This window comes from Delphinapterus leucas, chromosome 7, assembly GCF_059928025.1.
Source record: "Delphinapterus leucas isolate spDelLeu-1000000601 "Yukka" chromosome 7, BTC_Dleu_Yukka2, whole genome shotgun sequence".
Taxonomy (NCBI): Eukaryota; Metazoa; Chordata; class Mammalia; order Artiodactyla; family Monodontidae; genus Delphinapterus; species Delphinapterus leucas.
The window spans coordinates 53,042,331-53,066,095 of record NC_143135.1 but is presented as its reverse complement, the minus strand read 5'-3'; the positions used below and the strand labels follow the sequence as shown (position 1 = coordinate 53,066,095).

Sequence of the window (23,765 nt, the reverse complement as noted above, 5' to 3'; positions counted from 1 at the left end):
CCCTCTTCCGGGGAGCCTGTGCAGCCCACCACTGCCATGTTCCCAGGATCCAGGGACCACTTCCCCGGGAGAACGTACGGCGGGCCTCAGGCTGGTGCAACGTCACCCGGGCCTCTACCGCCGCAGGCCCGCCCCGTACGCCGTGCCCCTCCCTCCCCCGCGGCCTGAGTGCGCCAGAGCCCCCGAATCAGCGGCTCCTTTAACCCCGTCCTGTCTGAGCAAAACACAGACGCCCTCCAGCGACCTACACGCAGAGGCGGGGCCAAATCCAAAGCTGAGCCCCTGTGAGCTGTGAGAACAAAGAAGAGAAAGGGAAATCTCTCCCAGCTGCCTCAGAAACAGCGGATTAAAGCTCCACAATCAACTTCATGTACCCTGCATCTGTGGAATACATGAATAGACGAATCATCCCAAATTGAGGGGGTGGACTTTGAGAGCAAGATTTATGATTTTTTTCCCCTTTTCCTCTTTTTGTGAGTGTGTATGTGTACGCTTCTGTGTGAGATTTTGTCTGTATAGCTTTGCTTCCACCATTTGTCCTAGGGTTCTATCCGTCCGTTTTTTTTTTTAAATTTTTTTTCTTAATAATTAATTTTAATAACTTTATTATACTTTTCCTCCCTCCCTCCCTCCCTCCCTCCCTTCCTTCCTTCCCTCCTTTAGACAACGAATCATCCCAAATTGAGGAGGTGGACTTTGAGAGCAAGATTTATGATTTTTTTCCCCTTTACCTCTTTTTGTGAGGGTGTATGTGTATGCTTCTGTGTAAGATTTTGTCTGTATAGCTTTGCTTCCACCATTTGTCCTAAGGTTCTATCCGTCCTTTTTTTCTAAATAATTATTTTTTAATTTAATAACTTTATTATACTTTATTTTATTTTACTGTATCTTCTTTCTTTCTTTCTTTTTTCCTTCCTTCCTTCCTCCCTCCCTCCCTCCTTTCTTTCCTTCTTTTCTTCTTTCCTTCTTTCTTTCTTTCTTCCTACTTCTACTAATTCTTTCTCTCTACTTTTTCTCCCTTTTATTCTGAGCCGTGTGGATGAAAGGCTCTTGGTGCTGCAGCCAGGAGTCAGTGCTGTGCCTCTGAGGTGGGAGAGCCAACTTCAGGGCACTGGTCAACAAGAGACCTCCCAGCTGCACATAATATCAAAGGGTGAAAATCTCCCAGAGATCTCCATCTCAACACCAGCACCCAGCTTCACTCAACGACCAGCAAGCTACAGTGCTGGACACCCTATGCCAAACAACTAGCAAAACAGGAACACAACCCCACCCATTAGCAGAGAGGCTGCCTAAAATCATAATAAGTCCACAGACACCCAAAAACACACCACCAGATGTGGACCTGCCCACTAGAGAGACAAGATCCAGCCTCATCCACCACAATACAGGCACTAGTCTCCTCCACCAGGAAGCCTACACAACCCACTGAAGCAACCTTAGCCACTGGGGACAAACATCAAAAACAACAGGAACTACAAACCTGCAGCCTGCAAAAAGGAGACCCCAAACACAGTAAGATAAGCAAAATGAGAAGACAGAAAAACACACAGCAGATGAAGGAGCAAGATAAAAATGCACCAGACCTAACAAATGAAGAGGAAATAGGCAGTCTACCTGAAAAAGAATTCAGAATAATGATAGTAAAGATGATCCAAAATCTTGGACATAGAATGGACAAAATGCAAGAAACACTGAACAAGGACCTAGAAGAACTAAAGATGAAACAAACAATGATGAACAACACAATAAATGAAATGAAAAAGACTCTAGATGGGACCAACAGCAGAATAACTGAGGCAGAAGAATGGATAAGTGACCTGGAAGATAAAATAGTGTAAATAACTACTGCAGAGCAGAATAAAGAAAAAAGAATGAAAAGAACTGAGAACAGTCTCAGAGACCTCCGGGACAACATTAAACGCACCAACATTCGAATTATAGGGGTTCCAGAAGAAGAAGAGAAAAAGAAAGGGACTGAGAAAATATTTGAAGAGATTATAGTTGAAAACTTCCCTAATATGGGAAAGGAAATAGTTAATCAAGTCCAGGAAGCACAGAGAGTCCCATACAGGATAAATCCAAGGAGAAATACGCCAAGACACATATTAATCAAACTGTCAAAAATTAAATACAAAGAAAGCATATTAAAAGCAGCAGGGGAAAAACAACAAAGAACACACAAGGGAATCCCCATAAGGTTAACAGCTGATCTCTCAGCAGAAACTCTGCAAGCCAGAAGGGAGTGGCAGGACATACTGAAAATGATGAAGGAGAAAAACCTGCAACCAACATTACTCTACCAGCAAGGATCTCATTCAGATTTGATGGAGAAATTAAAACCTTTACAAACAAGCAAAAGCTGAGAGAGTTCAGCACCACCAAAGCAGCTTTACAACAAATGGTAAAGGAACTTCTCTAGGCAAGAAACACAAGAGAAGGAAAAGACCTATAATAACGAACCCAAAACAATTTAGAAAATGGGAATAGGAACATACATATCGATAATTACCTTAAATGTAAATGGACTAAATGCTCCCACCAAAAGACACAGATTGGCTGAATGGATACAAAAACAAGACCCATATATATGCTGTCTACAAGAGACCCACTTCAGACCTAGAGTCACATACAGACTGAAAGTAAGGGGATGGAAAAAGATATTCCATGCAAATGGAAACGAAAAGAAAGCTGGAGTAGCAATTCTCATATCAGACAAAATAGACTTTAAAATAAAGACTATTAGAAGAGACAAAGAAGGACACTACATAATGATCAAGGGATCGATCCAAGAAGAAGATATAACAATTGTAAATATTTATGTACCCAACATAGGAGCACCTCAATACATAAGGCAAGTACTAACAGCCATAAAAGGGGAAATGGACAGTAACACATTCATAGTAGGGGACTTTAACACCCCACTTTCACCAATGGACAGATCATCCAAAATGAAAATAAATAAGGAAACACAAGCTTTAAATGATACATTAAACAAGATGGACTTATAGGACACTCCATCCAAAACAACTTATAGGACACTCCATCCAAAAACAACAGAATACACATTTTTCTCAAGTGCTCATGGAACACTTTCCAGGATAGATCATATATTGGGTCACAAATCAAGCCTTGGTAAATTTAAGAAAATTGAAATTGTATCAAGTATCTTTTCCGACCACAACGCCATGAGACTAGATATCAATTACAGGAAAAGATCTGTAAAAAATACAAACACATGGAGGCTAAACAATACACTACTTAATAACGAAGTGATCACTGAAGAAATCAAAGAGGAAATCAAAACATACCTAGAAACAAATGACAATGGAGACACAGCGACCCAAAACCTATGGGATGCAGCAAAAGCAGTTCTAAGAGGGAAGTTTATAGCAATACAAGCCCACCTTAAGAAGCAGGAAACATCTCGAATAAACAACCTAACCTTGCATCTAAAGCAATTAGAGAAAGAAGAACAAAAAAAACCCTTCCTTAGCAGAAGGAAAGAAATCATAAAAATCAGATCAGAAATAAATGAAAAAGAAATGAAGGAAACAATAGCAAAGATAAATAAAACTAAAAGCTGGTTCTTTGAGAAGATAAACAAAATAGATAAACCATTAGCCAGACTCATCAAAAAAAAAAAGGGAGAAGACTCAAATCAATAGAATTAGAAATGAAAAAGGAGAAGTAACAACTGACACTGCAGAAATAAAAAAGATCATGAGAGATTACTACAAGCAACTCTATGCCAATAAAATGGACAACCTGGAAGAAATGGACAAATTCTTAGAAATGCACAACCTGCCAAGACTGAATCAGGAAGAAATAGAAAATATGAACAGACCAATCACAAGCACTGAAATTGAAACTGTGATTAAAAATCTTCCAACAAACAAAAGCCCAGGACCAGATGGCTTCACAGGCAAATTCTATCAAACATTTAGAGAAGAGCTAACACCTATCCTTCTCAAACTCTTCCAAAATGTAGCAGAGGGAGGAACACTCCCAAATTCCTTCTACGAGGCCACCATCACCTTGATACCAAAACCAGACAAGGATGTCACGAAGAAAGAAAACTACAGGCCAATATCATTAATGAACATAGATGCAAAAATCCTCAACAAAATACTAGCAAACAGAATCCAACAACACATTAAAAGGATCATACATCATGATCAAGTGGGGTTTATTCCAGGAATGCAAGGATTCTTCAATATACGCAAATCTATCTATGTGATAAACCATATTAACAAACTGAAGGAGAAAAACCATATGATCATCTCATTAGACGCAGAGAAAGCTTTTGACAAAATTCAACACCGATTTATGATAAAAACTCTGCAGAAAGTAGGCATAGAGGGAACTTTCCTCAACATAATAAAGGCCATATGTGACAAGCCCACATCATCCTCAATGGTGAAAAACTGAAAGCATTTCCACTAAGGTCAGGAACAAGACAAGGCTGCCCACTCTCACCACTCTTATTCAACATAGTTTTGGAAGTTTTAGCCACAGCAGTCAGAGAAGAAAAGGAAATAAAAGGAATCCAAATCGGAAAAGAAATAAAGTTGTCACTGTTTGCAGATGACATGATACTATACATAGAGAATCCTAAAGATGCTACCAGAAAACTACTAGAGCTAATCAATGAATTTGGTAAAGTAGCAGGATACAAAATTAATGCACAGAAATCTCTGGCATTCCTATACACTAATGATGAAAAATCTGAAAGTGAAATCAAGAAAACACTCCCATTTACCATTGCAACAAAAAGAATAAAATATCTAGGAATAAACCTACCTAAGGAGACAAAAGACCTGTATGCAGAAAATTCTAAGACACTGATGAAAGAAATTAAAGATGATACAAATAGATGGAGATATATACCATGTTCTTGGACTGGAAGAATCAACATTGTGAAAATGACTATACTACCCAAAGCAATCTATAGATTCAATGCAATCCCTATCAAACTGCCAATGGCATTTTTCACGGAACGAGAACAAAAAATTTCACAATTTGTATGGAAACACAAAAGACCCCGAATAGCCAAAGCAATCTTGAGAACGAAAAACGGAGCTGGAGGAATCAGGCTCCCTGACTTCAGACTATACTACAAAGCTACAGTAATCAAGACAGTATGGTACTGGCACAAAAACAGAAAGATAGATCAATGGAACAGGATAGAAGGCCCAGAGATAAACCCACGCACATATGGTCACCTTATCTTTGATAAAGGAGGCAGGAATGTACAGTGGAGAAAGGACAGCCTCTTCAATAAGTGGTGCTGGGAAAACTGGACAGGTACATGTAAAACTATGAGATTAGATCACTCCCTAACACAATACACAAAAATAAGCTCAAAATGGATTAAAGACCTAAATGTAAGGCCAGACACTATCCAACTCTTAGAGGAAAACAAAGGCGGAACACTCTATGACATAAATCACAGCAAGACCCTTTTTGACCCACCTCCTAGAGAAATGGAAATAAAAACAAAAATAAACAAATGGGACCTAATGAAACTTCAAAGCTTTTGCACAGCAAAGGAAACCATAAACAAGACGAAAAGATAACCCTCAGAATGGGAGAAAATATTTGAAAATGAAGCAACTGACAAAGGATTAATTTCCAAAATTTACAAGCATCTCATGCAGCTCAATAACAAAACAACAAACAACCCAATCCAAAAATGGGCAGAAGACCTAAATAGACATTTCTCCAAAGAAGATATACAGGCTGCCAACAAACACATGAAAGAATGCTCAACATCATTAATCATTAGAGAAATGCAAATCAAAACTACAATGAGCTATCATCTCACACCAGTCAGAATGGCCATCATCAAAAAATCTAGAAACAATAAATGCTGGAGAGGGTGTGGAGAAAAGGGAACACTCTTGCACTGCTGGTGGGAATGTGAATTGGTACAGCCACTATGGAGAACAGTATGGAGGTTCCTTAAAAAACTACAAATAGAACTACCATATGACCCAGCAATCCCACTACTTGGCATATACCCTGAGAAAACCAAAATTCAAAAAGAGTCATGTACCAAAATGTTCATTGCAGCTCTATTTACAATAGCCCGGAGATGGAAACAACCTAAGTGCCCACCATCGGATGAATGGATAAAGAAGATGTGGCACATACATACAATGGAAAATTATTCAGCCATAAAAAGAAACGAAAGTGAGCTATTTGTAATGAGGTGGATAGACCTAGAGTCTGTCATACAGAGTGAAGTCAGAAAGAGAAAGACAAATACCGTATGCTAACACATATATATGGAATTTAAGAAAAAAAAAATGTCATGAAGAACCTAGGGGTAAGACAGGAATAAAGACACAGACCTACTGGAGAATGGACTTGAGGATACGGGGCGGGGGAAGGGTGAGCTGTGACAGGGTGAGAGAGAGGCATGGACATATATACACTAGCAAACGTAAGGCAGATAGCTAGTGGGAAGCAGCCGCATAGCACAGGGATACCGGCTCGGTACTTTGTGACCTCCTGGAGGGGTGGGATAGGGAGGGTGGGAGGGAGGGAGTCGCAAGAGGGAAGAGATATGGGAACATATGTATATGTATAACTGATTCACTTTGTTATAAAGCAGAAACTAACACACCATTGTAAAGCAATTATCCCCCAATAGAGACGTTAAAAAAAGAAAGAAAGAAAAAGAAAGATGCTATGATGATCCATGTAAAAAAAAAAGTATGACACTTAAAAAAAATGAAAAGACAAGCCACAGATTAGCAGAAAATATTTGGAAAATATATATCTCATAAAGGACTAACTCATACAGAACACCTAAAGAAATTTTACAACTCACAATAATAAGAAATCAATCAAGCAAATAAAAAATGGGCAAAAGATCTGAATGAACATTTCACAAAAAAAGAAGGTAGGGGGATTGATGGCAAATAAACATTTTTTAAATGCACAACATCATTTCATCATTAGGAAAATTAAAATCAGTATGAGATACCACTTTATCAGAATAGTGAAAATTAAAAAGACTGACAATAATAAGCCCTTACAAAGATAAGGAACTATCATACATTGCTGATGGGAAGGCAGAATGACAGTCACCCTGAAAAAAGAGTTTCACAGTTTCTTATAAATTTCAACATAGCACTTACCATTAGAACCAGAAATTCCAATACTGGATATTTATTCAAGAGAAATGACAACTTACATCAACACAAAGACCTATATTTAAATATTCACAGCAGCATTATTCATTGTAGTGATGGTTACTTACTTCATACATTTGTCAAACTCATTGAACTGTATACATTAAAAGGGTAAATTTTATTGTATGTAAATTATACCTCAAAAAAACCTAACCTGTAAAAAAATTTCTTTCAAAAGTCATCCATTCCCTGACTCTATCCAGGTTTGTCTACATACCTCTTAAACATACTCCCATAGCTCTCTTTCCAGCTATTCATCGATCATCAGTTTACCGGGTCTAAGAACCTTATCTGACTCATCTCTGGATCCTTAACACTAAGAACGATGCCTGCTAGAAAGCAGATGACCAATCAATGAACCTCAGTGATTCTGGCTATTAACCTAACACATCTTAGCCTTGCTTTCCTCTAAAAATTTGTAATTCTATTATATCTGATTTTCTAGTAGCCTGTTACTTGTTATACCTATTTCATAAGTGACTTTCTACAAGGATATTAAGTGTCTAGTTGGCTTAGAAAAATGTTTTCTCTTTCTCTTGTTCTCTGCGATACCAACATAACCAACTTTGTAAGAAGACACCTGAATGCTAACTCTCTGAAATTAGGGTAAGTTAGACATAAGCACAGCTGGGTATTTTAAGAAGACAACCACCTAAGGAATGTGTGAACTGAAAAGCATGATGAAGACCATCTTATGTCTGGGAATGGCAAACAGGTTTCATTTCAGATGCAATTCTGATATATTTCTAGTTGCATCCTGGGACACTGTGTTAGAAAGGATTATGGAGCTACTTCTGAGCTCAGCTAGAAGAGTGCTATGATGAGTTAACTACATCAGTCATGGGGAATGGGTAGCAGTATATAAGCCAGGCATTTGTCATCCCTGTGCTCAATAAACAGAAGCTCTTCTTATTCTTGGAATAACCCCACTCTACTGGTCATAAGAGAGGTGCTTATTTTCAACTTAATTTTCAGATTCTAGGGGAAACATCCAATAAGACAGAACAAGCAGAGTGCTATGAGAAAGCATATGCTTTTCTACCTGCCCCCCCCAAAAAAATATCCTCTTAAATTATCAGCTTAAGGCAGTTCTTCATAAATTTTTTCAGTCATTTTTTAAACCTGGCAATGACTCAAATTTCTGTAAGTAAGTGAACAATCATAAAGGGTCTCTCTTTATAATAGGAAATGTAGAATCAGAAGATTCAACAGAAAAAGCTAGACTGTTCATTTAGAGAAGACAACTACTTGAAACTGCAGTGTAAAAATTACCTGCTGACCCAAATATTTCAGCCCATCCAAACAGACTTTCCATTCAATCAACAGCTGGTAGATGTCCTCCTTCCCACCCCAAATCTTCACCACGAAACAAGACACAGATGTATCGAGACGGTCCGGCATTATTCCAAAATCAAGACTCCGCCATGTTGGATTCTGTTGATGGAAATGAAAACATGCTTTAGGAAGACCCTAAATGTTTACAGTTTACAGTTATTTCAGTTAGGTTGTACATCATTTTGTTCTTTAACCAAAAGAACTTATAAATATACTAAATTGCAAACTTAAGAAGACATTCCAATTAACATAAAGAGGGTGATATCGGTACTTTTTAATTTCTCTGCTTATTTATTATAGTCAATAGAAGGAGCATATATTCTAATCTCTCATTAACATGGCTTCCTATGGTAATTCATTTATTTATTCAACACAATACACAATTATTAAGAAGCAACTTATACACAATGCCCTCAAAGTACCTCCAACTTGTTGCTGGATTCAAACCTTTCTTTAAATAATTACATTGTTTCATGAAAAGTGCAATATGCAAAAGGTTACAAAGTAGCACAGGAGGGAATAATAAACTTGGAAGGCACAGGGGAAAGACAGCACACAGGCTATGAAACTTGGCTTTTATAGGACAACAGTAGTTCACCAGATTAAAATAAGGAATTGCAGGCAAAGGGAAAATAATATACAAGGGCTCAGAGGTGTGAAATAGCACAGTGTGGTCAGGGAACTAAGATAACTGCTGGAGCACACAACACAAGAGCGGCAGGACGCAGAGCTGGAGAGACCAACACGAGACTCCTTGCCAAGGAGGTGGTACTTTACTGTGTACAAGACGTGGGGCCACTGAAAGGTTTTAAGGTTAGGAATGGCATGGTCAACTTTATGCTCTGAAAGAACTTTGTTTTTCATTAAGAGGATTATCCAGACAGTTGAAACATTCTCTGAAAAGTGAAAAAGTTAAGGGGCTTTAATATTATCAATAGACATGAACTACAATGCATCGATTACTTACTTTCATTTATTTCCCTTACATTAAATGTTAGGGCTTTCATTGCTGAATGTAACTATAATCAATTTCATTAAATTATCAATTTTCACATTACACAAATCAGTAAATCAAAAGGTCCTCATATAAGGGTAACTAGTCTTTGTTTTGTGGCAGTTTTTCTTCCTGACCAAAGTGGGGACAGACTAGGGCAGTGTTTTTGTTTTAGGGGGATATATTGATGTATGTGTTTTTGTGGGTTTGGCTGTTGACATTTCAGGAGTGGGAACATGACTTCCAGTTTCATGGCACTTACGTCTGATCTATCTTTTTCACTTGTATATTTTTATTGTCTGATTTCCTTGCATTAAAATAAAAGCTCTGATAGAAACATTGCCTGATTTGTTTACCACAAGATCCCCAAAGTCTGAAAAGTACCTGCTATGTGCTCAATAAATATTTGCTGCTGGTGGCGCAGTGGTTAAGAATCTGCCTGCTAATGCAGGGGACATGGGCTCGAGCCCTGGTCCGGGAAGATCCCACATGCCACAGAGCAACTAAGCCCATGCGCCACAACTACTGAGCCTGTGCTCTAGAGCCCATGAGCCACAACTACTGAGTCCACATGCCGCAACCACTGAAGCCCGCGGGCGTAGAGCCCATGCTCCGCAACAAGAGAAGCCACCGCAATGAGAAGCCTGTGCACCACAACAAAGAGTAGCCCCTGCTTGCCACAACTAGAGAAAGCCTGCGCGCAGCAACAAAGACCCAACACGGCCATAAATTAATTAATTAATTTAAAAATATATATTTGCTGAATGAGTGAATGAATATCCAATTAACCAAAATGGATGTTTGAGGACACCAAAAGATTATCGATAAATAGCATGATAATAACACAATAAACACATTGTGCAATCAGCTTTATTCTGATTCCACACCATCCAAGAATTTCAACCTAAGATCAACAGAACTCCATTCTTACATGACCCCCAGTCTCTATCCCACCATAATTGTTTTAGCAACCCTTCTAGATAGGGGTAGAGTTTCATTTAAAAATGAAGATAAACATTAAGGTCTAGGAATAACCAGGCAGACCTGTACTACAAGAGACGCTAAAGGAAGTTCTTCAGGCTGAAGAGAAATGACACCAGATAGAAACCTGGATCTTTAAGAAGGAATAAAAAGCACTGGCAATGGTAAACATGGAGTAAATATAAAAGACCAAGTATTTTTCTTATTTTATTTATATCATATATGTCTGTTTAAAGCAAAAGCTATAACTGTATAAAGGGTTTTATAACATATATATAGGTTCACAAATATGAAAGTAATAGCACAAATGAGACAAGGTGGCCAACTGGAACGATACTGTTGCCAGGTTCTCCTGTTTTACATGAAGTAGTTAAGCGTACATATAGTAATCCCTAAAGCAAAGATTAAAAAAATCAATGCAAAGAAGTACAGCTGAAAAGGCAAGGCAAGAATGTGAAATAGAATATGAAAAAAAAATACATACTGCATGATGATTCCATTTATATGAGGTTCTAAAAGAGGCAAAACAAATCTGTGGTGAAAAATGATTTCCTTTTGTGGGGGGAGGGCTTGGGCACAAGGGAACTTTCTGGAATGATAGGAAATGTACATATCTTGACAGGTATGTATGCACTTATCAAAGCTCAGCAAATTACATAGTTAAAAATCTGTGCATTTCATTGTATATGGCTTTTACTTCAGGGAAAAAAAACTGTAAACACTGAACTCTGATGTATAGGTCTGCTTCTTATAGTGGTAAGGATTAGCAATTCTAAAGCCACCTTCTGTGTATTCTAAGCATGAGTAAAGACGTTGACGACAGTGGAAGCCAGGTTTTTCACTGTCAGAGAATGGAGTTACAAATGAACTGAGTTCAGTTGGACTGAAAATGGAGATGTTGGTATGAATGCATGGTTTTTAAAAGATAGATCGATACACAGATAGACAGAGCAAAAGATATAGGGTGTGTGTGTGTGTGTGTGTGTATTTCCTAGCTCAGTCCCTTAAAAAGTCTAGAAGTAATGAGCACACTAGTAACAATGAGCATGCTCAGATCTTGCTGTCTATTTAGCATTCTCACTAAAAGGAACCAAGGGTTCCTTCGGGAGAAAACTGATTCCAGGGCTGTGGCAGGAAGAGTACAAAATGAGTCTGGAACATCTCGTGCCAGAATGTAAGTAAGTACTCAAAGAATGATGTGGACATATCAAAAGGAAAGAGGAATCAATTCACAGGGCTTTCACTAACCCAATGTGGGATAACTTAAGCAACAAAATAAATAATGACAGTAATGGATTATAACCCATTGAAATAAAAATAAGAATCTTTGAATTCATAATGATATAGATTAATAATTAATTAATCATTAATTAAATGGGAAATAAAGACAGAATGCCAATTAATAAATATAAAAGTCTGAAAGATGGGAATGAGAAAATTGCCAATGGATGCTAAAACTGGTAAACGAACAGTTGATAAGAAGCAGGACATATAAAGTCTCAAAGTTTCTCCCTAACAAATCACTTATTAATTATAAATGGAAAAATTGTAACTTCACAGTGGAGAAACCTGACAGGCACTACCTTAATCAACTGACAAAAGTTAACATCAATATTGGGACAAACCAACAACAGGCGCCTTCTAAACCAAAGCACTGAAAAGAATACAGTATTACAGCTATAGTTTTCCTGCCGAAAATGCATACCTGAATCTAATCACGAGGAAACATCAGTCAATCAAATTGAAAGACAGTCTATGAAATAACTGGTCTGTATGGTTTTAAATGCTGAAGTCAAAAACACCCCAAAAAAGGCTAAAGAACCGTCCAGACTGAAGAATAAAGCAACATGACAACTAAAGACAGAGTGATTCTGAATTGAGTCCTGGAGAGTTGACAGTATCTGAATAAGGACTAGGAATTCATTGGTGGAAAGGAAAATTGGTACAACCAGTTGGAAAACAGTATGGAGGTAACTCAAAAAAATTTAAAATACAACTACCATATGATCTAGTTAACCCTCTTCTGGGTGGATATCCAAAGGAAATGAAACAGTGTCTTAGAGATAGAGAAGCACTCCCATGTTCACTCCCAGTTCATGTTCACTCCCATGTTCATTATTCATAATAGTCAAGATATAGATACAACCTAAGTATCCATCAACAGACGACTGAATAAAGAAAACGTAGCATATATATGTATGGAATATTATTCAGCCTTAAAAAAGGAAATCCTGCCATTTGCAACAGCATGGATGAACCTGAAGCATAGTATGATAAGTGAAGTACGTCAGAAAAAGAAAGTCAAATACTGCATAATATCACTTACATGTGGAATCTTTTAAAAAAGTCAAACTCATAGAAACAGGGTGTGTAACGGTGGTTGCCAGGGGTTGAAGTTGGGAGAAACAGGGAGATGTTGGCCAAAACGTACAAAGTTGCAGTTTTGCAAAATGAAATCATTCTGGAAATCTAATGACAACATGGTGACTATAGTTAATAATACCGCATTGTATACTTGAAATTTCTTAAGAGAGTAATGTTTTCTCATTACCAAAAGAAAACAAACAAAAAACAGTAACTACATGAGGTGATAGGTATGTTAATTAGCTTAATTTTGGTTAATCATTTTATAATATATATGTATACCACAACATCACATTGTACACCTTAATATATACAATTTTTGTCAACTATACCTCAATTAAGCTGGGGGTGGAGGATGAAGGACTGTGGTTAATAACTGTATTGTGTCAATGTTACACTTTCCTGATTTTAATCATTTTAATGTGATTATGTAAGAGACTGTCCTTGTTTGTAGGAAATATACACTGAAATATTTGATAATAGCAAATCTTTCTTTGAAGGTAGTCTTAATTATTTTAAGAAGCCAAAGTTATTCTTAGAAAAATTTATTGAAAAATACAAGCAATAAGGAAAGATAATATTTTGGGTAAAACATGATGGGTAACTGTGAAACAGCAAGACTAGATTTAACACATGGCCCAAGGAATGAATGGAAGGGAAACATCCATTTCTGATAATGGCAGGCTAGACAATCATCCCACTGAAAACAATTAAAGATGCTGGCTAAAATATTTTTAAAATAATAATAACCACCATCATCACCAAAGATTTTCCAAGCCAAAAAGGAAAGCTAGAACCCAAAGTGTAAATCTAGAGGGTTTTTCTCTTAAAGGCATTTGCCGACCTATATAAACTTGACATTTTGGTTTTGGTAGTCTTAAAGGGAGACAAGAACATAATTCAAAGCCCAGACCCAGGCCGTACTCATGTCTACAAGAAGTCCCTCTCCACATTGAACTGGGATCACAAAAATGCTATATACTCACAGAGCATGAGTGAAACAACAGGGTAGAGGAGAATTCAACAAACCAACTGCACAAATCCTTAGATAATCAAAAACAGGAAGCATGAAAAAAGGACTATATAAACTATTAAATTAGATTGAATACATCCCATAAACTTATTTTTAAAAAAGTCAAATCCTTGCACAGAACTCGTTTATTCTTAATTGGCATTAATTGGCATGTTTCTCCAGAACAGGCACTTCATAAAAATAAAAATATAAATTAAAAAAAAAGAATATGTAGGGACTTCCCTGGCGGTCCAGTGGTTAAGACTCTGTGCTTCCACTGCAGGGGGCACGGGTTCAATCCCTGGTCCAGGAAGCTAAGACCTCGCATGCTGCACAGCGTGGCCAAAAATTTTTTTAAAAAAAGAGTATCTAATAAACACTGGAAAAGGTGATCAATTAAAATAGTATATGAGGAAATGTAAATTAAAATCATAATCCAATATCACTATCCCACCAGAATGGCTAAAATTTTCAAAACAGATAATATCAAGTTTGGACAAGAATGTGGAGCAACTAAAAACCTCACACTGCTGATAGGGATGTAACTGGCACAAACACTTTGAAAAACTATTTAGCAGTATCTACTAAAGCTGAAAATAACCTATGACCCGGCACTTAATTCCACTCCTAAAGATATACCTAACAGAAATACATACACATATGTATTAATGGACATGTACACATAGAATTAATGAATAATGTGTATGAATCTCACAAATATGCTAAGCAAAAAAGCATATGCCATACAAAAATTCAATAACAAGCAGAACTAATCTATGGTCAAGGTAGTGGTGCTCTTTGGGAGGAGGTAGTAACTACAGGGAGAACACAAGATAATGTTCTGCTTCTTGATCTGGTTAAATGATCCGTTCCCTTTGAAAAGTCATCAGGCTATTATTTGTGCCCTTTACTGTAATATGTGCTATGTCTCAATACAAAGTAATAGAACAAAAAAATTTTAAGACCCAATAATGGAAAAAATACAGCATCTTACAAAGAGACACCTACAGAAGTAAAACAAATAAAGATATCTCTTCACGATGTCATTTCAGGCGCTAAAGCCTAAAGAGCAGGAGTTGGAAGATTACAACCACCTGAAAAGACAGCCACTTACTACCCTATGTGTAAGATCACCTCTCAACAAAAGTATCAATATATGTGCTCTAAAATATGAATGAGTATAATATCAACTTCTCAGCAGAAAAAGCATGAAATAACCACCCCTTTCCAAAGTGAAAAAAAAGAAAGACCTGGTGAATGTATCCGAAGGGCCATATTGCATAAGGGGTGGGATGATTTGGGGGGCAGTTATTATATTAATTATTCTTAAATACTTCATTCTAAAACTAATTAAAAGCCTTTGGAAGGGAAGTAGTCTTTTGAAGTTGTTTCTTGTGGTTGAATAGATGGCCTGGGTTTCTGTTCTAAACTAATACAACGTTAATACAGTAGAGCCTATTGTCAATCCTCTCATTACAATGACCTTCCTTTATGCTTTTATAAAATAGCTGCCAGACAATGAGCAATCATTCCTGAGCTGGTCCTTTCAGAAACAGATACAATCTGCCACACATTCAAAGACTCTACTGCCCGATAATGTTATTATAAAAATCCATGGGACCTCCCTGGTGGCACAGTGGTTAAGAATCCGCCTGCCAATGCAGGGGACACGGGTTCGAGCCCTGGTCCGGGAAGATCCCACATGCCATGGAGCAACTAAGCCCATGCGCCACAACTACTGAGCCTGTGCTCTAGAGCCCGCAAGCCACAACTACTGAGCCCACGTGCCACAACTACTGAAGCCCGTGCGCCTAGAGCCCGTGCTCCACATCAAGAGAAGCCACCACAATGAGAAGCCTGCGCACCGCAACTAGAAAAAGCCTGCACACAGCAACGAGGACCCAACACAGCCAAAAATTAAATAAATAAAATTTTTAAAAAATAATAATAAAAAAAATTTTTTAAGCCAGATGATTTTTATTTATATTTAACCTATACATATCAGCCCATTTTCTAGATGGAACAAATTATTCAAGTATACTAACATAATTTAGGGACCTATATCTTATTCACTGAAAGTACAGTGGCAGAATATTAGGATACTTATAGCTTTGAAAAGTTTACCTCCAGGAGAATCTAAAATTATTATTTATTACCTGGGCAGTTTCTCTAAAACACTGCTCAATTGATACTTCTTATTTATTAAAGAAACACACATATATAGAAAATTTTCAAAACACAAACAAGTTATCACTATTTTTATCAGTCAATAGCAAATGCATAGTCACAAGAAACATGACTAAGAATTCATAAAAGCTGTTCCAATTTTCCCAAAACATACAAGATAACTCTCAGGAATTGCACACTAAATTTATAAGTAGTAGTTATTCCTCACCCCAATAAACTCTCTTCCCCCTCAGTCATTCACCTTTATTCATCCTTCATGTCTCAACTTAGAAATTGCTTACTGTTAGAAACCTTTCCTAATCACCCTCCTCAAACTGAGATAAATGATACTCCTACATGTTTCCATAGAATCCTGTTCTTCCCTGGTCCTATAATTGCATGTGTCAATTATCTTAGACTCTCTCCAAATTATGTAATTGACCAGACAGAGGTTAGAAAATGATGATGAAGTTTAACACAAGGTAAGATAAGATGGCATAGCAAGAGGAGGAGGAGCCAACTCCCTCTCCCTCTCCCTCTCCCTCTCCCTCTCCCTCTCTCTCTCCCTCTCTCTCTCTCTCTCTCTCCCTCTCTCACTCTCTTGCTCTCGCTCTCTCGCTCACACACACACACACACACAGATGAAATGTTAATTCATTCAGTCACAATTCAACTAGAACATATACTTGTTTGAGAATCCCTCAGGCCAGTAACTCATAAAAAGTATTTATATTGTTCACTTTTTTCCCAAAGATTTAAAAATACCTCAGGCAGTCACAAGTCCAACAGAAGTTTTGGTTCTGATAACTCTGTCACAAGCTTTCCCTAAAAATACATGCTCTCCAACCCCCAGGCCATAGACTGGTACCGGTCCGTGGCCTGTTAGGAACCAGGCCACATAGCAGGAGCTGAGCAGCGGGCAAGCAAGTGAAGCTTCATCTATATTTACAGCCGCTCCCCATTGCTCACATTACTGCCTGAGCCCCGCCTCCTGTCAGATCAGCAGCAGCATTAGATTCTCATGGAAACGCAAACCCTACTGTGAACTGCACATGCGAGGGATCTAGGTTGCGTGCTCCTTATGAGAATCTAATGCCTGATGATCTGAGGTGGAGCTGAGGCGGTGATGCTAGCGCTGGGAAGCGGCTGCAGATACAGATTATCATTAGCAGAGAGGACTGACTGCACAGAGACCATAATAAATCAACTGCCTGCAGACTCATATCAAAACCCTGTCAGTGAGTGGCAAATGACAATTAAGCTGCATCTTATGGAGTAGACTGGACATAAGCAACACACATAAGCAACATTCGGGTGTCACTGTCTCCCATCACCCCCGGATGGGACCACCTAGTTGCAGGAAGACGAGCTTAGGGCTCCCACTGATTCTGCATTATTGTGACTTGTATAATTATTTCATTATCTATTACAATGTAATAATAATAGAAATAAAGTGCACAATAAATGTAATGCACTTGAATCATCCCAAAACCATCCCTCCACCCCTCCACCCCCACCGTCCAGTCCGTGGAAAAACTATCTTCCAAGAAACTGGTCTCTGGTGCCAAAAAGGTTGGGGACCGCTGCTCTAGAACTTTGTTTATTCACTTATAAGGCCCATCACTGATGTAATGGAGGCTGCACAGTGCTGTGAAAGAGCAGAGCTCTCGAGCTCTCGAACATCGGTTCTACCAGTCACCACCAGCTTTGCGACCTAGAGTAAATTCCTCAACCTCTCTGAACCCTGCTTTCCTTAACTATAAAACAGGAATATCTCCTACCTTGCAGCATTGCTATCAGGATGAGAAACAACATATACAATGCATCCAATAAACTACCTGAATCACAAGTGAATAGTTAATTGTTTATTAAAGAAACACACATACAGAGATATTTCAAAACACATACGAACTAGCTATCACTCTTTTTCCTCCCACCACGAGATTTTTAATTTTCTAATAAAAGTAAAAACTCCTTTCTTGTAAAAACAAAACAAAACTAAACTAATAACTAACTTTATAATTGTTAAAGATGGTGCATGTGTGTTCATTACACAATTCACCTCTACTTTTGTGTATGTACAAAATCCAATTGAGAGAATTTAGTTACTTCCATTCTTATTGCTTCAATTATTTTAGTTTAAATTAACCAATGGCCCTTCGATAATATTAAGGATCTAACTTCCCCCAGAACCAAAACAAAAAAGAAAAAAAAAAGTTCCCAAAAGTTAACAAATGGTTTGGAGGGTATGGTTAGCTGAAGCCAGAGATTAAAAAGTCAAATTATACATTCACCATTAATCGTTCTATGCTAAATATATCTGGGGAGAAATCAGGACTCTGACATATAATTTGGAGTCACAGCTCCACCATCCAGCCTATCAACGGTGGATTATTCCAGTTACTGCAGTAGATACTTACTGGACTTCACTGTGCTAGGGACATTGGAAAATAGAAAAATGAGTAAGTTGGGGGTCCTTGTCCACTAGATGCTTCCAATTTTGTGTTACCTCCCAAAATCTCATCCTCATGCCACCCACCCCTTGACTATCACCTGCTGTCTCCCCAGGTCATTTCCTCTGCTGCCCTGATCCTCAATTCCCTTACCCCTGTCTCTGTCATGCTTGCTGAGCACAATCTCAAACCACTCACTCCACTCCAGCCATACTAACTTCTTAGCCATTCCTTAAAAACTTCAAGTACACTCCTACCTTCATACTTTCCTGATTCTTGGCCTGAAACAGTCTTCCCCACTTAGATACACAGTATGTTCCCTCACTTTTTTCAGGTGTCTGCTCAGATGAGATCTTCTATGTGACTGCCATAGAAATTCAGCAACCACCCCTGCCAGATACTCCATTATACTGCTTTATTTTACTCCATTTATTACCATCTAACGTATTCCAATTTAGCATCAATTCTAACAAGCATTTTTCTTCCACTGTAAGATAAATTCTGACTTTAGAAATGTTAAAATGAATAAGGTCCTACACTCTTTGACCACCAGGTGGCAGTCATCAGGTGTCACTGTCTCTAAATGCACAACCTTAAAAATAGTTGTTCTTAGTATCAGTTCTTTCGAGCTAGGCCCACTGTTGGCACTACCTGTGCTCAGTCTGCCATTTAAAATGTATCTCTTGATTTAAATTGAAACAAAAAATCCTATATAGGGAATTCCCTGGTGGTCCGGTAGTTAGGACTCTACACTTTCACTGCCGAGGGCGCAGGTTCAATCCCTGGTGGGGGAACTAAGATCCCACAAGCTGGGCGGTGAAGACAGCTTGATGAAGAGGAAAGAGTAGTAGAGACTTGAAGATGGAAGGTGTGGACCTGGGGTTCTGGTCCCTCAGTTGTGTGACTCTGCAAAAATCACTGAGTCTCTCTGGATGTCAGTTCCTTAAGCTCTACCCCCTCTACCTTACAAGTTGTTCTAAGGATCAAAATGAGACAACATATGTAAAAGGATTCTGTGAATATAACACATCACTGATATCCATTTATTCATCTAACAAATATTCACTGAGCATCTACAATATTCTAGACTCTAGGGTTTCAGAGGAGAACAAGACTGGCAAGGTTCCTGCTCTCATGAAACTTGCATTCTTGTAGGTGGGAGACAGATAATAAACAGATAAATGGACAAGAATTTCCAACAGTGACAAATGCTCTAAAAAAAAAATAAAACAGGGTGATGTAAAAAAGAGTGGAAAGGGAACTACTTTAGATAGAATAGTCATAGAAGGCCTAGCTGAAGTGACATAGCTCAGACTTCAAAGTAGTATTCAGCCAAGTGAAGAAGCGGGGCAACAGGTGCTGTGGCATAAGGAACAAGACATGTTTGGCACTGGAAAAATGAGGTAAGCCTGGAACACAATGAGTGAGGAAAACTGTTAGCAGATGAGGTTGAAAAGGTGGACAGGGGCCAAATCCAGGATGGTCTTGGACTGTTAAAAGGATATTATCAGTACCAAAAATCTCTTCTTTTTATCAACATGGCCGAATAAATTGAGCCATTTATGCAAATATCTAGTGTACCCATTATCAAAAGTAGGACATTTCTAACTGTGCAATGCTATCACCAAAAAACAAGTGGAAGGAACCTACGCAATGGCCCTAGACATAAAATTCTTAAGAACTACATACAAAGGTATCATTTATTATGATGTTTGGTAAGTCAAACAGTCAAAAACCTCGACAGGGGACTTCCCTGGTGGCGCAGTGGTTAAGAATCCACCTGCCAATGCAGGGGACACGGGTCCAAGCCCTGGTCCGGGAAGATCCCACATGCCGAGGAGCAACTAAGCCCGTGCGCCACAACTACTGAGCCTGCGCTCTAGAGCCCACGAGTCACAACTACTGAGCTCGTGTGCCACAACTACTGAAGCCCACGTGCCTAGAGCCCATGCTCTGCAACAAAGAGAAGCTACCGGGATGAGAAGCCCACACACCGCAACAAAGAGTAGCCCCCGCTCACCGCAACTAGAGAAAGCCGGCGAGCAGCAACGAACACCCAACACAGCCAAAAATAAAATTAATTATTTTTTAAAAACCTCAATAGTAATAGAAGTGAAAAAATTATAGAATGATTTAAATAAAACACACAAGTTTTTAACAGAAAAAATATCATTTCACTCAGCAAATATTTATCAAGCACCTACTTTGTGCCAGGCATGCTCTAGGCACTAGAGATACAACAATGAACAAATCAATGAAGATTTAAGCAATAACTGAGCAGAAGCTTTAACTGTAGAATTATCATAACACCAAAACTGAACTTCAACTTTTTTTTTTTTTTTTTCTTTTTTTTTTTTGCAGTACATGGGCCTCTCACTGTTGTGGCCTCTCCCGTTGCAGAGCAAGGCTCCGGACGTGCAGGCTCAGAGGCCATGGGTCACGGGTGCAGCCGCTCCGCGGCATATGGGATCTTCCCAGACCGGGGCACGAACCTGTGTCCCCTGCATCGGCAGGCGGACTCTCAACCACTGCGCCACCAGGGAAGCCCCAACTTATGTTATGTCTCAGCATTTTCTAAAATAGGAGTTACAGGTTTAGTCATATGTACCTGTCAAAAAGCCAACTTACCAAGGAATTCTTAATCACTTCACTCCTATAAAATTCTGGAAAAGAAGAAAAAGAACAATAAGTGACATGGAAGAAAATAAGCTCACTAACTCTTAATCCTACAAATTTTTTAACATATGCTCTAGTAAAAACACTTAAAACATTTTCAAGGGATCTATTCTCTACATATATTTATCTGCAAAAATTTAAATTAAAATAGAAATAATGATTAAATAAATGATTAAATAAATAATGATTAAATAAGTCAACTAAGGATAGTTGACTTACAATGTTGTGTTAGTTTCCGGTGTATAGCGAAGTGATTCAGTTGTACATATATATACATATTCTTTTTCATATTCTTTTCCCATTATGGTTTATTATAGGATATTGAATATAGTTCCCTGTGCTACACACAGTAGGACCTTCTTGTTTTAAATTAAATGTTTTAAAGGGAAAAAAACATTAGTAAAGAAAGGTCAAAATCTGTTAAGATTTAATTTAGTGATTTTTCCCTTACTGGCTCCTTTTACCCCAGATTCTAAGGTAAGCCCTTAAAAACTCAGAGTTCATTCTCCCTTACCAACTGCCATTGTCTACAGCCAATTCTATACTCTCTGTTTTTCTCAAACATCTCCAATAATTATTCATTGTAGTACTGTGGAAAGAACACTCATCTAGCAACCAGGGAACCTAAGTTCTAGTTCTACTTGTTATTAACATTCTGCTTCTCATTTCCTTGAGCCCATTTCTTCATTAGACAATTCTGACAATCAGACTAATAATCAAGGTCCTCTAAGCACTAAACTTTCAAGATTCTACAAACCTTCATTTACATTGTAAATGTTACAAAACCTGAAGATACAATCAAAAGAGAGACTGTGTCAGAGGTTCAGACAGACATTCTTCTTTTTTTTTACATCTTTATTGGAGTATAATTGCTTTACAATGGTGTGCTAGTTTCTGCTGTATAACAAAGTGAATCAGTTATACATATACATATGTTCTCATATCCCTTCCCTCTTGCATCTCCCTCCCTCCCACCCTCCCTATCCCATCTCTCTAGGTGGTCACAAAGCACCGAGCTGATCTCCCTGTGCTATGCGGCTGCTTCCCACTAGCTAGCTATTTTACATTTGGTAGTGTGTATATGTCCACGCCACTCTCTAGCTTTGTCACAGCTTACCCTTCCCCCTCCCCATATCCTCAAGTCCATTCTCTAGTAGGTCTGTGTCTTTATTCCTGTCTTACCCCTAGGTTCTTCATAACATTTTTTTTCTTAAATTCCATATATATGTGTTAGCATACGGTATTTGTCTGTCTCTTTCTGACTTACTTCACTCTGTATGACAGACTCTAGGTCTATCCACCTCATTACAAATAGCTCACTTTCGTTTCTCTTTATGGCTGAGTAATATTCCATTGTATATATGTGCCACATCTTCTTTATCCATTCATCCGATGATGGGCACTTAGGTTGTTTCCATCTCTGGGCTATTGTAAATAGAGCTGCAGTGAACATTTTGGTACAAGACTCTTTTTGAATTATGGTTTTCTCAGGGTATATGCCCAGTAGTGGGATTGCTGGGTCATATGGTAGTTCTATTTGTAGTTTTTTAGGAACCTCCATACTGTTCTCCATAGTGGCTGTACCAATTCACATTCCCACCAGCAGTGCAAGAGTGTTCCCTTTTCTCCACACCCTCTCCAGCATTTATTGTTTCTAGATTTTTTGATGATGGCCATTCTGACTGGTGTGAGATGATATCTCATTGTAGTTTTGATTTGCATTTCTCTAATAATTAGTGATGTTGAGCATTCTTTCACGTGTTTGTTGGCAGCCTGTATATCTTCTTTGGAGAAATGTCTATTTAGGTCTTCTGCCCATTTTTGGATTGGGTTGTTTGTTGTTTTGTTATTGAGCTGCATGAGCTGCTTATAAATTTTGGAGATTAATCCTTTGTCAGTTGCTTCATTTACAAATATTTTCTCCCATTCTGAGGGTTGTCTTTTGGTCTTGTTTATGGTTTCCTTTGCTGTGCAAAAGCTTTGAAGTTTCATTAGGTCCCATTTGTTTATTTTTGTTTTTATTTCCATTTCTCTGGGAGGTGGGTCAAAAAGGATCTTGCTGTGATTTATGTCATAGAGTGTTCTGCCTATGTTTTCCTCTAAGAGTTTGATAGTTTCTGGCCTTACATTTAGGTCTTTAATCCATTTTGAGTTTATTTTTGTGTATGGTGTCAGGGAGTGATCTAATCGCATACTTTTACATGTACCTGTCCAGTTTTCCCAGCACCACTTATTGAAGAGGCTGTCCTTTCTCCACTGTACATTCCTGCCTCCTTTATCAAAGATAAGGTGACCATATGTGCATGGGTTTATCTCTGGGGTTTCTATCCTGTTCCATTGCCATGTTCTTGGATTGGAAGAATCAACATTGTGAAAATGACTCTACTACCGAAAGCAATCTACAGATTCAATGCAATCCCTATCAAACTACCACTGGCATTTTTCACAGAATTAGAACAAAAAATTTCACAATTTGTATGGAAACACAAAAGACCCTGAATAGCCAAAGCAATCCTGAGAACGAAAAACGGAGCTGGAGGAATCAGGCTCCCTGACTTCAGACTATACTACAAAGCTACAGT

The 23,765-nt window shown here is 38.3% G+C and overlaps 1 protein-coding gene across 3 annotated transcripts in view; it reads right to left on the bottom strand.

Annotated features, from left to right (window-relative positions):
• The window catches only part of UVRAG (UV radiation resistance associated), a 323,849-nt gene that overhangs the window by 262,133 nt on the left and 37,951 nt on the right, over nt 1–23,765 (bottom strand). For all 3 annotated transcript variants that reach the window (XM_022593856.2, XM_022593855.2, XM_089915322.1), the window contains 2 exons: nt 21,136–21,170; nt 8,475–8,636 (listed from right to left, as the gene is read on the bottom strand). In XM_022593856.2, the coding sequence (XP_022449564.1) occupies nt 8,475–8,636; nt 21,136–21,170 (197 nt within the window). The remainder of the gene's footprint in view (nt 1–8,474; nt 8,637–21,135; nt 21,171–23,765) is intronic.